Genomic DNA, 14,813 nt, shown 5'->3' on the forward strand with positions numbered 1-14,813 from the left:
CAAATCATGGGAGAGCAGCATGAATTCTTCTTCACGCATGCTAAAAGCATGTTTGCGCTTGTCCTGTGCCAGTTATTTTCACTTCTTGTGTGTGCTTTTTTCAATAAACAAATAAAATTCAAAGGGGCAATCCAGCTGCTCAGCAGGCTTGTGATTCGCATTAGATACGAGGCACGGAAAGGCCTCGCCTGTGTAAACTCCCTGAAAATAAACTTGGCGCTGAATCAGAGCCTCGTTTCCCTCTGCATTTGCGGGTGGGAAGGGGAACCTCGCCTTGATCAGCAGCAGGGCTGCAAGACTGAAACGCGCTCAGCAGGGGCGCCGGCTGCTTTGAAGACCCAGCTCGCACTATGAAGTCTTTGACTCCAGGAGGACGAAAAGAGATGCCACTTATTCTTGGCGCTTGCCAAGGCACAAGCGGCATTTTATTAAGAAAACAAAGACTGCTGGAAAGATATTTATTCCCCACCCCTTCCTTCCTTCCTTCTTTCTTCAGAACTCACACAGGCAGCAAGTTTCCACCCGGGAGTTTTTATTTGGCAGGGGCGCGCGCGCGTTTGTGGCGTATCCTGCCGCGGGAAGTGCTTACTAAGGGGAATCCACAGAGGAAAGACTCCCTTCCTCATTCTTTCAAAAAGGGGGGGACGGCTTAGGTCGGTTTCATTTCCCTCAGTCCTCCTCCTCCTCCTTCCTTCCTCCTCAGCGACCTGCTGAGTTCCCGCCGCCCTTAGCAACGACCAGCGCCGCCCGCTCCCCTACTTGGCTCAGGCGGACAAGGCAGGGAGCGCTCGCTGGCTGTGGGGAGGAGAAACATCGCCCGCAATTGCTATGACACCCCATTAAACACAAACACGCTCCACCGCCATTTCGGGCAATTTATGCTCTCCTGCCGCCGCCGCCCCCCCCCGCCGTCCCCGCCTGGCGCTGACCAATCGGAATGTTGCGCACGTGACGAGCGTTCACTGCGATGACCTCATCCCTGGTGTGGGATGACGTCAAATTCAAGATGGATGGAATCACGGCGGTGGCGGCAGCGCGCGCGGGTGAATCGTAAAAGGAGGCGGCCGGAGAGTGGGGGGGAAGGAAGGGGGGAGCCTGTCCAGCGGCGGAGAAGGTGAGTAGCGGGCCCCAGTTCCTGCCTGCTCAAGGCGGGTCTCCCCCCACCCTGCACAAAGGCGTGGGTTTCCCCATGCACAAAGGCGTCTTTTCCTGACGTAACTCTGAGGTATGTTTTTCCCCCTCTCCACCGTGTAAGGGCTGCGTTCCCTGAGCTCGCATTTGCGCCTGCGCAGGTTACAAAACGGGTTCCCACCCCTTTGCGGCGCATGCGTTAATCCCAGCAGCCTCGTTCATGGTACGGAATACGCATGCCTTTGGGTGTCTAATACGCATGTCTGTTGCCCGCTCTCGGTGCATGGTTACTTCTTTTCACTGCGCCTGTGCGTTGCCCATACGGACACAGTTGACCGCACACCCGCTATGCTCGGGGTAGTCCCTGTGGGTGGGGTGAAAGAGGGCTCTGTGAGCGTGCGCAGGAAAATGGGTGTGGTGGGCTGTGAGCCTTATGATGTCATTCTGGGTAAGGAGTAGGGGGGGAATTGCTCTCTGCAGGAGGAAAAGGGTGCTAATGTGCCCTCTCATAAATGCTTTACACTTCTTGAGATGCTAGCATTTGGAGATGGAGGTTCAAGCACAAATAGACTCTGCACCCTGTGACATACTTGCCCCCAAACCAACATACACGTGGGTTGGTTCTAGCTATGCAGGAGGATTCTGGGGAGCGCTTTGGTCATAATAGCCAGGTGTGATTTTGCTTTTGTTTTATCACTTGCTGACCCCTCTTAATGAAAATAGTTATGGGTTTGAACTTACACTGGTACCTAAAAAACTATGAATTTAGGTTTGTCCTTGTTGGTCTAGGTTACTGCTGCTTTGTTAACTCCCCCATTTTTGTATTTTACAGTACAATCTTATGCATGTCAACTCTAAAGTATGCCCCATAGACTTCAAATGGGCTTACTCCCAGGTAAGTTAGTATGGAATTGAAGCCTTACTGCAATATTGTGATGATTTTTATTGTTATTTTTTAAATCAGGAATGTGCTTTATTGTCATGTGATTGATTCAGATAAAATAGCATTATCTCATCATTGCTTTATAGTAAAAAAGTAAAAGGAGAGAGAAATGAGAAATCATAGCACAAAGGCATATATGTACAGATAAATAATCTATTAAGATTATTGATAAGTTATTAATGGATAGCTGACAGAGAGTGGAAGAATATGTGGAGATAAATTCTTTAAAAATGGTGAGTAGAAACAAAAATGAGATAAAATAAAGCAGAACATCTAACATGGCAAGTCCCCAAATGAAAGAGCTTTTTAATGAATGATCAAATCACTGTGATTGAGTTATAAGGGTAAATATTATCTTCAGTTTTCTCATTCCATTGACTTATGAAAAAGTCCAGTGCTCTGTGGACTTATTCTCATGTTGATCTATGTCTTCTTAGATGTGCATTTCAATGCATGTTATTACTTGTCATTTATTTTCCAACCAGACTTTTAATGAACACATGCTTTGATCTTCTCATATTTTGTGATGTAAATTCTGGCAAGAGCTAGGAGAGTTACAGTTGCTTCAAAATCAATTAGTCTCACTTCAGATTTCAGGTACCAAAGAGGAGAAGATTTTATGGTGTATATATATCTTGGGGCAGGGGAAGGGGACTTCTGTTGTTTAAAGTTAGGATATAAATGTGATAAAGAAATACACTGTGGTGCTATCCAGTACCATTGCCTGCTGAAATCAACTCAACCATACTGATGCCAAATCCAGCCACACAGACCAACAAGAACTAACTTGAGATCCAGCTAGGTCAGCTATAGAATCTGCTACTTCAATCCCAGAACTGTTTTCATTACAAGGTGCCAGTCCTGGGATACACAAAAATAAAGTGCATCTGGCCATGTCCTATGTGCTGCCCGGCCATCTTTTGAATAACTACAACCAGCCCATACAAATAAAGCAGTGGAACATGAGTTTTGTGATACATCTAGCAAATGTATGTCCCAATATGATACAATGGTATCTAGTCATCTAAGTGAAAACTGATTGTGTATACAAATAAAACAACCCCATAACACACAAAGTAACACAAAAGAGTCTGAGGAATACAGGGTTTCTGCTCATTGTAGGAGCAGATGACAAAATAACAATGCCATCAATTTCAGCCAATATCCTGCCTAAAATGGTCTGGACAAGATGATGAAATTCAAGTAAATGAGATGGGCAGATTTTCTTGGATAAAGTTGCTTTATATGTAGTTGCCACAACTGAAAAGGCCCTGCCGCTTATGCTCAGCCATCACACTTCAAGGCAGTGAGGGCATTCACTGAAGTTTTTCTGACAATGGGCCAAGTACAGGGGAAGAAGCATGTGTTAATAAAAATGGACCACTTCTGCTCTGCCCCCTTACCACTTCAGTCACACAAGGGCACAAAGTTAAAACAATCAAAAATCCTAGTGAAACAAAAGTGCTGGTGGAGTGCAGCTGTTCCTTTCCCAGCATGCTTTGCCATTTCACTGGAAAGGCAGTCATGGAGAAGAAGCCCTTGGTGTGAATTTCTGGGCCACACCACAGGAAAGAGAATCCCCAACTCCAGAGTGACCATCCTGTGCTCCCAAGGTGAGGCAGAAGGCATCCTTGGGCATCAAAGTCAGACATCACCTAATGTGGCTATAATAGACCTCCAAGCGAGGGCCACCAAGTGTTTCCCTCTGAAGTCCTGCCTGTGTCAAAGACAGGGTTGTGAAAAGCTAAAATGAAGATTGATGACAAGACTATTACCCCCCCCCAACTTTGCCTCTCTTGTGCTTGAGTAATGCAGGCTGCTTTCTCCATGCTCTTCTCTAATACTTGAAGTGAACTAAGCTGGGGAAAGCAGCTGAGAGATGTGAAGTGCAGGTGGGGTGAGTTTTTCACTTGTATGTGTTGGGCTTAATTACATGTGCTTTAGGCTTAGTAGGAGATGAGAACTAAAGTGGTACTCCAAAAATATTGACGGAAGAGGGTTTTAAGGAACCTTTGAAGGAAGAGAGAAGTTGCATCATGAAGGTGTTCTGTATGAGCATTCTTGACATAAGGAGTGGAAGGGAGAAAGAGCACAGTTGTTTAAGTGACCAGGAAACCTTTAAATAGCTGGCAGGGTGGAATGAAGGCCACGGGTAGTGATATATCAAGATACAGTAGTGGAGATAGCATGGTTCAAAGCCATGGAGGACTGCACTTCAAAGGTGACGGTGAGGTGTTTTTACGCAAATGGACAAGAAACCAGTGCAGGTGTTTATGCAGGATGTCACATACTGTAGGCTGAACAGCAGCATTGGTAAACAGGTCTTGCTTCAGTACCCAGCATAGTCAACTAAATTCTGGGCCTCACCAGCTCCAGGAGACCCACTTGGGCTGTTGCTGACCACTTTAAAAATGTTTTTTAAAAAACAAATGGGTGGCCCTGTGCTGTACAGAAGTGGTGGTAAAAAGATACAGCCAGTGCTACAGTGATCATCTTTTTTCCTTTACCTCTGTACACCTGGGCAAGTGCTTGATAAATCTGAGGTAGGACTATGGATTACAACTTGCTCAGGGGCCTCCTCTCGCTCCTGACACTGCTAAGCAGGGGGAAAGAAAACAAAGCCAAAACCTGACTTGCAATATAAGAACATGGGCAGAATGAGTGGGAGCAAAAATTTGTTCATGGCTGGCCACTTGTGGACTTTTGAAGGAAACAAACCACGGGCCCATGTGTTTGCACATTGTGACATGACAGGCTTTGGCTTGTTTCTTCCCCTGTGCAGCGTAGGAGCAATGGAGGAGGAGCAAAGCACCTGAAAATGCGAAACTGTCACACACTGATTATTATTTTTTTCAACAAGCTGTTTTATCTCCCCCAGATCATCTGAGATGCAGACCTGAAAGTAACTGCAAATTAAGGAAGAAATGGAATCCTGAATCTTTCTGTTGTTTTTGAGCATATTCTAAATTCAAGAAGAGAGAAGGAAGGTCTTATGGTATGTTATATTTTTAAATTACATTTGTTTTAAGATTATACTTTTTTGAGAAATTTCACTGTGTTTAGAGAGCATACCTGTTGGTGGGACAGGGGGACACTGCTGGAATGGCAGCCCTGCTAGACACACCTTGCAAGGTAGAAGTGAGGGTGAAGGAACAGTTTCTGTTCTTCTGTCTTTCCCTCCTTCCTTCACTCTCCATTTTGGAACTGCTTCCTTCCCACTGTTTCCACAGGGAGGGAAGTCACTTAGGTGAGCTCCAGGGCTGGCATATGTTTTCCCTGGTTTGGGGAGTAGTGTGTCCGGGGGCTGGGGATGCTATGGGTCTTTCAGATCCATGCCTTCACCAGATCTGCCACCAGCGTGCCCCTTTTGTGACTCTTCTCATGTTGGAAGTCCATCGTCAACGAGGCAAGAGCCATGGAGGTTTTCATGTCAAGCAGGTGCTACCCAAGGTTGGACCTTCCCCTCTGGAGTCAAATCTCTCTCTCCACCCTTGGAGTGGGAGGTCTGAAACACTCTATGGCCCCTGAGATGCTTTCCCAAAGGACATAGCATTGGAGGATAATATTAGCTGGAGAAAAGCTAGCCCATTTTGGATGCAAGGCTAAACTATAGCTAAGCCTTACATGAATGAGCAGAGGGAGCCTGCAGTTTGTGTTGCTAGGCTACATCTCTAATCATTTACAGCCATTGGCCACAGGTTTCCACTGCTGAATTATATAAATAAGAACCGTTCCTAAAGTTTTCTTCCCTTCTTTTCTGCTGCATAACTCATGATACATATAGGTGTTCAACCCTCCTGCTCTTGACACAGCCTTGTACACTTGAGTCAACCTTGCTCTAACACACAATCCTATACATGTTTATCTGGAGGAAAGTTCCCTCTGAATTCAGTGAGACTTAACTTATCAGTCCACTATCTTATGGAACAGTAACCTTTTTTTCTCTCTCTCTTTTTAAAGAAGAATCCTCTTGGGTTTTCTTCTTGGGCTGCAACAAAATTATAATATGATTGCCTATATAATTGTTTGCATAATTCATTTACATTGGCCTAGCACACACACACACACACACACACACACACATATATATATAATTTACAACTTTAGAAGAGTTGTTCATGTAATCCTTATGACAGTTGTTTCATGAGGCTGTCGGTAAAAAAAAAAGGATGGAACAATACTTGCCTTAAGCTATACATGTAAGATACAAAATGCTCAGTTTCCCAAACATTGGGCTGGAGCCAGACTAGGTTAGTTGCGCTTGATTACCATTGAAAGCAATGGGATTTAAGTCATATTGATTACAATTTGAACAGACTAATTTAGTATCGATCCAAGCCAGCCTGCACGTGTACAGTGGGTTTGAAACTATACAGCAGTGTCTATGTTTACTTAGTAATAAGTCCTGCCGTGTTGACTAGATCTTTCTCCTTAGTAAGTATATTTCGAACTGTGCCCTGAATATTTGTTTAGAAATTCATGGGGGGTTACCCCCCCCCCCCCGAATCTGACTTTTAAGTATTTGCATGCAGTTTGCTTTCATATATTGGGTTATTTTTTGTTACAGAACAGAAGGGAATACCTAAACACATTTTTTGAACTCTGCTAGCTACTGTATGTAGTAATCACTACATTGGGGTGCCTTTTTAAAGATAAGTTAGCTTCCATATGCCTAGAATCATATCTGGTTGTTGTTGTTTGCATTTATGAATTGCTACTGATAAGGCATCCTGGAGTGATTTGCAGTACAATAAAACATATATAAAACAGTTTAAACAATTGCATATATAAAAAACAACTATATATAAAACAGTTTAAAATGGCAACAAATATATGAAATCAATTACTGTGCACTAGGCTAGGCCTGTTGTAGTGGCTTACTGTGGGAGGAATTCAACTTGCGCTCTTCTGTTCATTCTGTGTGTGCAAGCATTCATTGCTGCAAGACGGAAAATCCCCCCCCTCCTCCTTCCTCATGTTGTTCTGGGGGTTTACCTGGCTTTCCAGCATGGATTTGGGAAGAGAAATGTCCACACAGCACTAAAGGGAGCCGTTGTGATGGCTTTTGTTAACACACCAGGTTAGTTGAATCAGGGCCGATGTATTCAATGTATTGCTGTTTTAACTCCCATGGTGTATTAGGCATATCATCTTCCCTCTGTCTCCAAAGGAAAACAGATTACTATTTATATATTGACTTTTCAGCCTGTTACTGGAGAAGAATCCTGTACTTTTACAGCTTTCTTTCTTCCTTCCTTCCTTCCTTCCTTTTTTTGTTTCTTGTAAATGTACCTAAACGCTATTGGTTTTATTTTTTCTTGTCTTCCAGGTATACCTAAATCATGGAGGGACTCTTGCATTATATAAATCCAGCACATGCTATTTCTCTCCTAAGTGCTTTAAATGAGGAACGACTAAAAGGGCAACTTTGTGATGTTGTTCTTATAGTGGGAGACCAAAAATTTCGAGCTCATAAAAATGTTCTGGCTGCCAGCAGTGAATATTTTCAGTCTCTGTTCACTAAAAAAGAAAATGAGTCTCAATCAGTGTTTCAGCTTGACTTTTGCGAACCAGATACTTTTGACAATGTGTTAAACTACATTTACTCATCATCCTTGTTTGTTGAGAAAAGCAGCCTTGCTGGTGTGCAAGAAGTGGGCTACAGTCTTGGGATTTCCTTTCTTACTAACATTGTTTCCAAAAGTCCTCAAATTCCATTGCCTGCATGTCCTATTAAGAAAATATTTTTCCAAGAGGATGATGAAAGCAGTTCCCAGAAAAGAAGTGTCATAGTTTGTCAGAGCAAAAATGAAGCACAGGGAAAAAATGTTGGTCAAACCTCACATGATGTAAGCCATAATTCTAAGTCCTCATCCTCAGTTGCTGTCAAACCTAAGCGGCCACAATCTACACAGCCAACTGAGTTTCTACATAGCTTATCGCAAAATGAAAGGAGATGGCTGAAAGACAGTTCTTTAAGATACTCCAAGTCCCACGAACATTCTTCGGCTACAGCAGATGATCAAAGCAGAACTAAAAGGAATGCAGTATTGTCACAGAAAACATCTGTAGAGGAAGAAGTGGGAGCAGATGAAGCAGGAGGAAGTGAGCAGTTCCTAAGAGGAAAGGCAGCAGAAGTACCTTTGAAGAGACCTTGTCCACCAGTCTTATCCTTACGTAGCTCATCTGAATCCACATTTTTGTTGAGAGAGACCGGAAAAGGAGCTGGTCCAGGGGAAGACAGGAATTTGCTATACTATTCAAAGTTAGGATTAGTGATCCCATCTAAGGTATCTGGTCCTGCGAACCAAAGTATTGACAGGAGTGGGCCGCTTGTAAAAAGTCTCCTTCGAAGGTCATTGTCCATGGATAGTCAAGTTCCTGTTTATTCGCCTTCTGTTGACTTCAAGTTTTCTCAAGGAACTTCAGCGGTGAACAACGCACAAGGGAGAATGTTAAATGTAATGTCACAAAAGCCATCTGTGAAAGAGTCTTCAGGAGAGGCAGCTCCTGATGACAAGACACATGTAATGTACCCCCATCGCCTTAGGTCCTTTAGTGCCTCCCAGTCTGGAGACAGGGAGGTCGCTTCACCTCTTAGAGAAATACGGATAAAAACAGAACCTAGCAGTCCACTTTCAGAGCCTTCTGAAATAATAAGAATTACTGTTGGGGATGCTTCATCATCTTCCAATAAGATCAATGCTTTTAAAACAGAAGATGATCATAAGGATCTCAGTAGACTCCCAGCTAAAAGGAGGTTTCAAGCAGACAGAAGGCTACCACTCAAAAAAATCAAAGTGGATGAACATGCTTCCCCTGGGTCTGAGGAAAATTTTGAGGAAAACTCGAATCCTACACCCCGTGATGCTGATTTCCCAGATTCTGACATTAGCAAAGATGAATATAGTGAGCTGGAAGAAACAAAGCCCAACAAAAAGTTTAAGTGCAAACATTGCCTTAAGATATTCAGGTCAACAGCAGGCCTTCATCGTCATGTCAATATGTACCATAATCCTGAAAAACCCTATTCTTGTGATATTTGTGGTAAGAGATTTCATACAAACTTCAAAGTTTGGACGCATTGCCAGACCCAGCATGGAATTGTGAAGAACCCTTCACCTGCTTCCAGTTCCCACGCTATCTTGGATGAAAAGTTCCAAAGGAAATTAATTGATATCGTGAGGGAGCGAGAGATTAAAAAGGCCCTGATCGTCAAGCTAAGGCGTGGCAAGCAAGGTTTTCAGGGACAGGCTGGTTCACAAGCACAGCAAGTCATCAAAAGAAACCTGAGGTCGAGAACCAGAGGAGCCTACATATGTACCTACTGTGGGAAGGCGTATCGCTTCCTCTCACAGTTCAAGCAGCATATAAAAATGCATCCAGGGGAAAAAGCAGTTGGAGGAAATAAGCCACTTAAGCCCAAAGAGGAACCTCGCGTGGAAAGCCCAGTAGAAAACAAAAAAGTTTACCAGTGCCGCCTTTGTCATGCTAACCTTCCCTCTCTTATTGAACAGGGGAATCATGAGCGGCTCTGCCGGAATGCAACCGTCTGCCCATACTGCAGCCTCCGTTTTTCTTCTCTAAACCTGAAGCATGACCACGAAATGGCATGCGAATACAAGAAGCTCACCTGCCTAGAATGTATGCGCACTTTCAAATCCTCTTTCAGTATTTGGCGTCACCAGGTTGAGGTTCACAATCAAAATACCATGGCTCCGACAGAGAATCTGTCTCTGCCGGTTGTGGAACACAACGGCGAAGTGAGCGGCACTTCCAGGCTGCATTCTCAGCTGGAGCCAAACAAGACAAACAGCTTCGTTGCAGCCAAAGAAGACAGTGTGTTCAGCGACTCCTCTGAGCAGATTAATTTTGACTCGGAAGATTCCTCATGCCTCCCCGAAGATCTGAGTGTCTCCAAGCAGTTTAAAATCCAAATCAAAGAAGAGCCTGCAGATGATTTAGAAGAGGAGGTCTCTGAAGGCAACCAGGAACACAAGGAAACCATCTCCAATAAAGACACTGGCTTGTGGCCTTGTGAAAAATGTGGGAAAATCTTTACGGTGCACAAGCAGCTAGAGCGCCACCAGGAGCTTTTGTGTTCTGTGAAGCCCTTCATTTGCCATGTATGCAACAAGGCCTTCCGCACCAATTTCCGCCTGTGGAGTCACTTCCAGTCCCACATGGCACAAGCTACAGAGGAGCCTGTGCGAAAAGAACCTGAGATTTACGCACCAGCTAATTCTCCGTCGCCCCCACCTTTGCCTCCTCCCCCACCCCTTCCCAAAATACAACCTTTGGAACCCGATAGCCCTACGGGGTTGTCAGAAACTCCTTCAGTTACTGAGAAATTATTTGTCCCTCAGGAATCGGACACACTCTTTTACCACGCTCCACCCCTTTCAGCGATCACTTTCAAAAGACAGTACATGTGCAAACTCTGCCATAGGACATTCAAAACTGCATTTAGTCTTTGGAGTCACGAACAGACACACAATTAAAAGAAGAAGAAGGCATAAAGAATGCCTACAAGGGATTTTTAAGATTTAATTTCCCTGATGTTTCTGAAGTTACGGCATTTGAAATGAAGTTTTTATATATATATATAAAGGGACAAGAACCCTCAGCAATTAAATTTGACATTTGTGGTGCAGCTTTGGATGTGGAGATTAAGGTAAACTCAATTTATTGTTAGTAACTTGCTCACATTTTAAGGCATTGTGGTCTACGATCTCCTTCTTAATGAATAATTGCATTCATTTAAATCTGGTTACATGTTCTTCTTCCTGTGATCCTGGTATATATGGATTTATATAAAAAGGCAACAGCAAGTTAAAAGAGTTTAGAATAATGCAAATCCTGAAAAATGTTTATTGTTTTCACAGAGATTAATTCTCTCATGGGCGCCATAGAAATATTACTCATTCATTTGATGTTAAGGAAAGAAATGGAGAATTTTGCTGTGTTGACCTTGATCTTATTGAACATTAGCAATAACAAATAAAACCTCGTTTGAGTTAACTTTACCCTTATTGAAAACTGATTAACATGGAGTTTTTTGGTTACTGGAATTTTCTGTATGGATATTGTGCAAGATACGATACAATTAAATGTTAGCAATATGTGAATATTTGGATTTTTATATATAAAGTAGCAGCCAGCCTGCTTCCAGCCATTTTAAAGCATTTTTGAAGGAAGAGTATCAAAATGAAGATGCTTTATTTGGGCCTCAGAGGACGATATTCTATAGATATTTTGGTAACTAGACAATGTGCTAAGCAACTGCCAACTGATATCCTAATGCAAACTATATTACTGTTTTAAATACAAAACAGCATTGAGTGGATGTCAAAAATTAAGTTGTGCTTTGTTTCTTCTGATTTGTATTGGTGTGGATGTGTTTTATTACAGTGGAATGTATGACTATGCTAGTTCTGAAAAGGAGAAGCAAATTCCATTTTTTTGGTGGTGAGCTCTGCTGAGAATAGAAGAAAGTTTTTTGGGGGGGAAGTTCAGATGCAAATATTTACATATGTATAAGTGAATAAAATAAATACACAGAACCTCTATTAAATATAAATAGTTTGGAAAGGAAAATGCAGTACCACAAATGTATTTCACAAATAACGAGCAGAATGTTTCTCTTACCCTGTATCATACTTTGAGTATCTTTTTGTTTTGTACTTAAATAAAAAAAAGATTGTTTAAAGCATATGAAGTACAATCCAATGCTCACTTAGGCATGCTTAAGGCCTATGGGTTGTATTCAACGCTGTTGTTCCACTTGTACAGCAGGCTTCCACTTGTGCAATATAATGTCCCCCATTCACCTGCAGACCCCTCAAAATCTGCTCCAGAGGCTTGGGGGACCCTCCAGAGTAGATTTTGGGGGAGTAACAGGGGGATGGTAAAGTTTTGTTGTGCGAGCGGAATTCTGTCACACAGCGTTTGATAGGACTCATTGATTTTTGTGGGTCTAATCTTGCAGTAGATGGTGACATGCAGTCATACTTACTGTGTTACGAGCATGTAAATTCCACTTCATCCAGTGCAATTTACACACACACCTATTTATAGGACAGGGGTAGCCATATACCTTTTCCAAAGATCCATGTGTGCTTAGATAATATGCACAAATTCTTGTACACATTAGGGTTCTCATTCATTGACTTCACCTGTTGAAATAAAGGGAGAAACCATTGGGTAGGCAAGTTCTGTGTGCACTTTGGTACTCATGCAGTTGGAAAAGACTACTGGAATTGGGTCACTGAGTTGTAGCAGGGCACTTGCTCCCAAAGGTAGAGTAGCATCATTAATACAGATATCTGCCAGGAAGCTCTTACGGTTTTGTTTCCTACTCAGGAATCGACATTTAAAACTAATGAATTGCTAGTTGCATTTTAAACTTGATCTAAGGTATGAATGCTGTAGTTGAATTACTTAGCTTTTGGATTATGGGAAAAGACAGTAAACTTTGGTGTTCAGCACCGAGTAATTATGAGATTCATTAAAAGGAGTGAGAAGTTGGTTCTCGAGTTTTTGTGGAGCGGGAGTAATAACTGGCACCCCAATTTTAAATGAATTTATTTTTAAGGAATTCTTTTGATATCAATAGAATCAACTTCCATGGCAGTCCAGAAAGAACGACAACATAGCACATTTCCTAAGACTTACTACATATTTGTAAATTAGTCCCATTAAGTAATTTTGATCTATTTAGTGCCATTCATGTGAAATATGGTTGGGGGTTTTTTTACTTGTTTTCTGAAGAATAGTGTATGAGAAGCTGCTTTTGAAACCCAGCTATATATTAAAAGCAGCTTCTGATGAAGCATGGGAAACTGCTCTTCAGAAATGCAAATAAAATAGCTCATTACCTGTGTGGATCTTCCATGGTTCCATTTTAAGAGCCAGCAGGGTGTGAGGCATACAAAACTTTGATCTTTCTTTCCTAAACTTTAAGATTTTGCATAGCTTTCAAGTAGAATAAGAACATCAAGTGATAAAAGCATGAGACTTAATTTCAGAGTTGTGGGTTCGGGCCCCATGTTGGGTAAAAGATTCCTGCGCTGCTGGGGGTTGGACGAGATGATTATCTGGGTCCCTTTCAGCTCTGCAATTCTGTGATTCTGTGCAGTGTAACAGAATTCTAAAAGTGGAAGCGAGGCCTATTACTAGCGAGACCTTTTCTCTTTGTGCTATAAGCAAATATTTGTATCAAAACTTTGCTTATTCCATACTTAAAAGGTATTTAGGGCAGCTCGCTCAGGGCTTTTCTCACACATTCCAGCATTCCTTACCCATATCTGTGTGTAGCACATAAATACCTTCTGCAGAAATAGCAGTAGAACCTTTTCCAACTGCTGTGACAAGAGAAATCTATGCTAGTTGCATCTTTTCTCCTTTAGTTTACATGTTGCATGTCTCCATATGTGTATCTGCCCAAGGATGGTCATGACTACTCATATGTAGACGGGAACGGAAAGTGCAACTCAACCTACCTACAGTTTGTCCATTGGTTTTATACACAAAACACTATGCGGTCAATTACATTCATCAGAACTTCACTGATGTTAGTTACAGAATTTGCATTAATTTCAATGGATTGGAGTCAATATCATCCTTTCTAGATACCAGTATTTTATTCTAGCAGGGCTCCTGTGCCTTTAAGCAACTATGGGGCAGACATTTCCCCCAGCTTTGACTCCATACTGGGAATAGCTTCACCTATTGAATTTCTTCTTACAAGCCCTGCCAAAACCAGGTCCCCCCCACCTCAGTCCTAGAAAAGGGAAATATGCCTTCATAGCAGTGCTTTGTTAACTGAATCCTCAAGCATCTAGAAAAGGGAAGTACCGGTACTATGCCTGTCTAATGGTGCTTCACTAACTTAATCCTCAAGCAGAAACTTCAACAGGAGTTCTGCTATATTACTATTTGGGTTATAGTAAGGTAATAAAACCTAAATAACTAGGATTTTAAAGACTACAATATGCTTTTTAAGAAATGGGGCTTTTTCTTAAAAAATAATACTAAGGATTTTTGTTAGTTTCTAATGTTAGGTCTGTTTTTGTTACCTTTTTCACATCAGTTCTTGTTTATTAACTGTTTAAAAAACAACCCTGCCTCTCAGAATACTTTTTTGGGTACGTTTTATAGACAGAGATTTTCCCTCTAGGTTTTTAGTCCAATACTTTAAAGAGCTGTAAGAGTGTTTATTTTGCTGGACATGGAATAAATATACTTCTGCTTAAAGATTAATATATGTTTTAAAATTTATAAATTATGGAATATGTTGCTTATTATATACCTTAAATCTTCAAGGAATATATTTAGTTTGACCATAATAAAAATAAAATGAAAACTATTGATTTGTTATTTATCATGTTTAATTCTGCAGTGCTGTAATGAAATACTAAAATAGTCTCATTCTACACAAGAAAAGGCTTTGGCCTTTTGTTTGAGCATATATTTTTATCAAATAAAGTTCACAATCTCTCAAACTGAGGGATTTGAGGTATTAAAATGAGAAAAATTTGCAGATTTTAAATACATATTTTACAATACTTATTTAGGTCTGTTGCTAAAATGGACAAAATTCAGCCCTGTTCCAAATAGTCACTTGAATGAGAATTTAATGTCAACATATTCAGAAGTAGCCCTTGAAATTAAAGTAATTTCAGACTTGTGTAATAAGAGTATTCCTCCAGAAAAGCTGAATCAACATCTGGAAATGGAC

The 14,813-nt window shown here is 41.7% G+C and overlaps 2 protein-coding genes and 1 long non-coding RNA gene across 4 annotated transcripts in view; 1 reads left to right on the forward strand and 2 right to left on the reverse strand.

The window, feature by feature from the left end:
• UMODL1 (uromodulin like 1) overlaps positions 1-14,813 on the reverse strand; it is an 81,758-nt gene that overhangs the window by 52,454 nt on the left and 14,491 nt on the right. The gene's annotated exons all lie outside the window — the stretch shown is intronic.
• Positions 1,116-14,441, forward strand: ZBTB21 (zinc finger and BTB domain containing 21). 2 transcript variants are annotated; one of them, XM_083608750.1, is made up of 4 exons: positions 1,116-1,225; positions 1,964-2,026; positions 4,953-5,069; positions 7,404-14,441. In XM_083608750.1, exon 4 carries the CDS (start codon positions 7,417-7,419, stop codon positions 10,573-10,575), a length of 3,159 nt encoding a protein of 1,052 aa, XP_083464876.1. In that variant the 5' UTR covers positions 1,116-1,225; positions 1,964-2,026; positions 4,953-5,069; positions 7,404-7,416; the 3' UTR covers positions 10,576-14,441. The 2 variants fall into 2 exon arrangements, with proteins under 2 accessions (XP_083464876.1, XP_083464875.1); XM_083608749.1 differs by lacking the exon at positions 1,116-1,225 and adding an exon at positions 1,274-1,579.
• Positions 5,058-7,419, reverse strand: LOC310760416. Its single transcript, XR_014546960.1, has 2 exons — positions 6,283-7,419; positions 5,058-5,912 (listed from the first exon to the last, which is right to left on the reverse strand). It is a non-coding gene; the product is annotated as an uncharacterized lncRNA (long non-coding RNA).

This window comes from Podarcis filfolensis (genome assembly GCF_964270895.1).
Source record: "Podarcis filfolensis genome assembly, chromosome: 4".
NCBI classification, from domain to species: Eukaryota; Metazoa; Chordata; class Lepidosauria; order Squamata; family Lacertidae; genus Podarcis; species Podarcis filfolensis.

Excerpts from the sequence above, each read along its gene's own strand:
- ZBTB21 (XM_083608750.1), top strand. The coding sequence starts at position 7,417 with ATGGAGGGACTCTTGCATTATATAAATCCAGCACATGCTATTTCTCTC.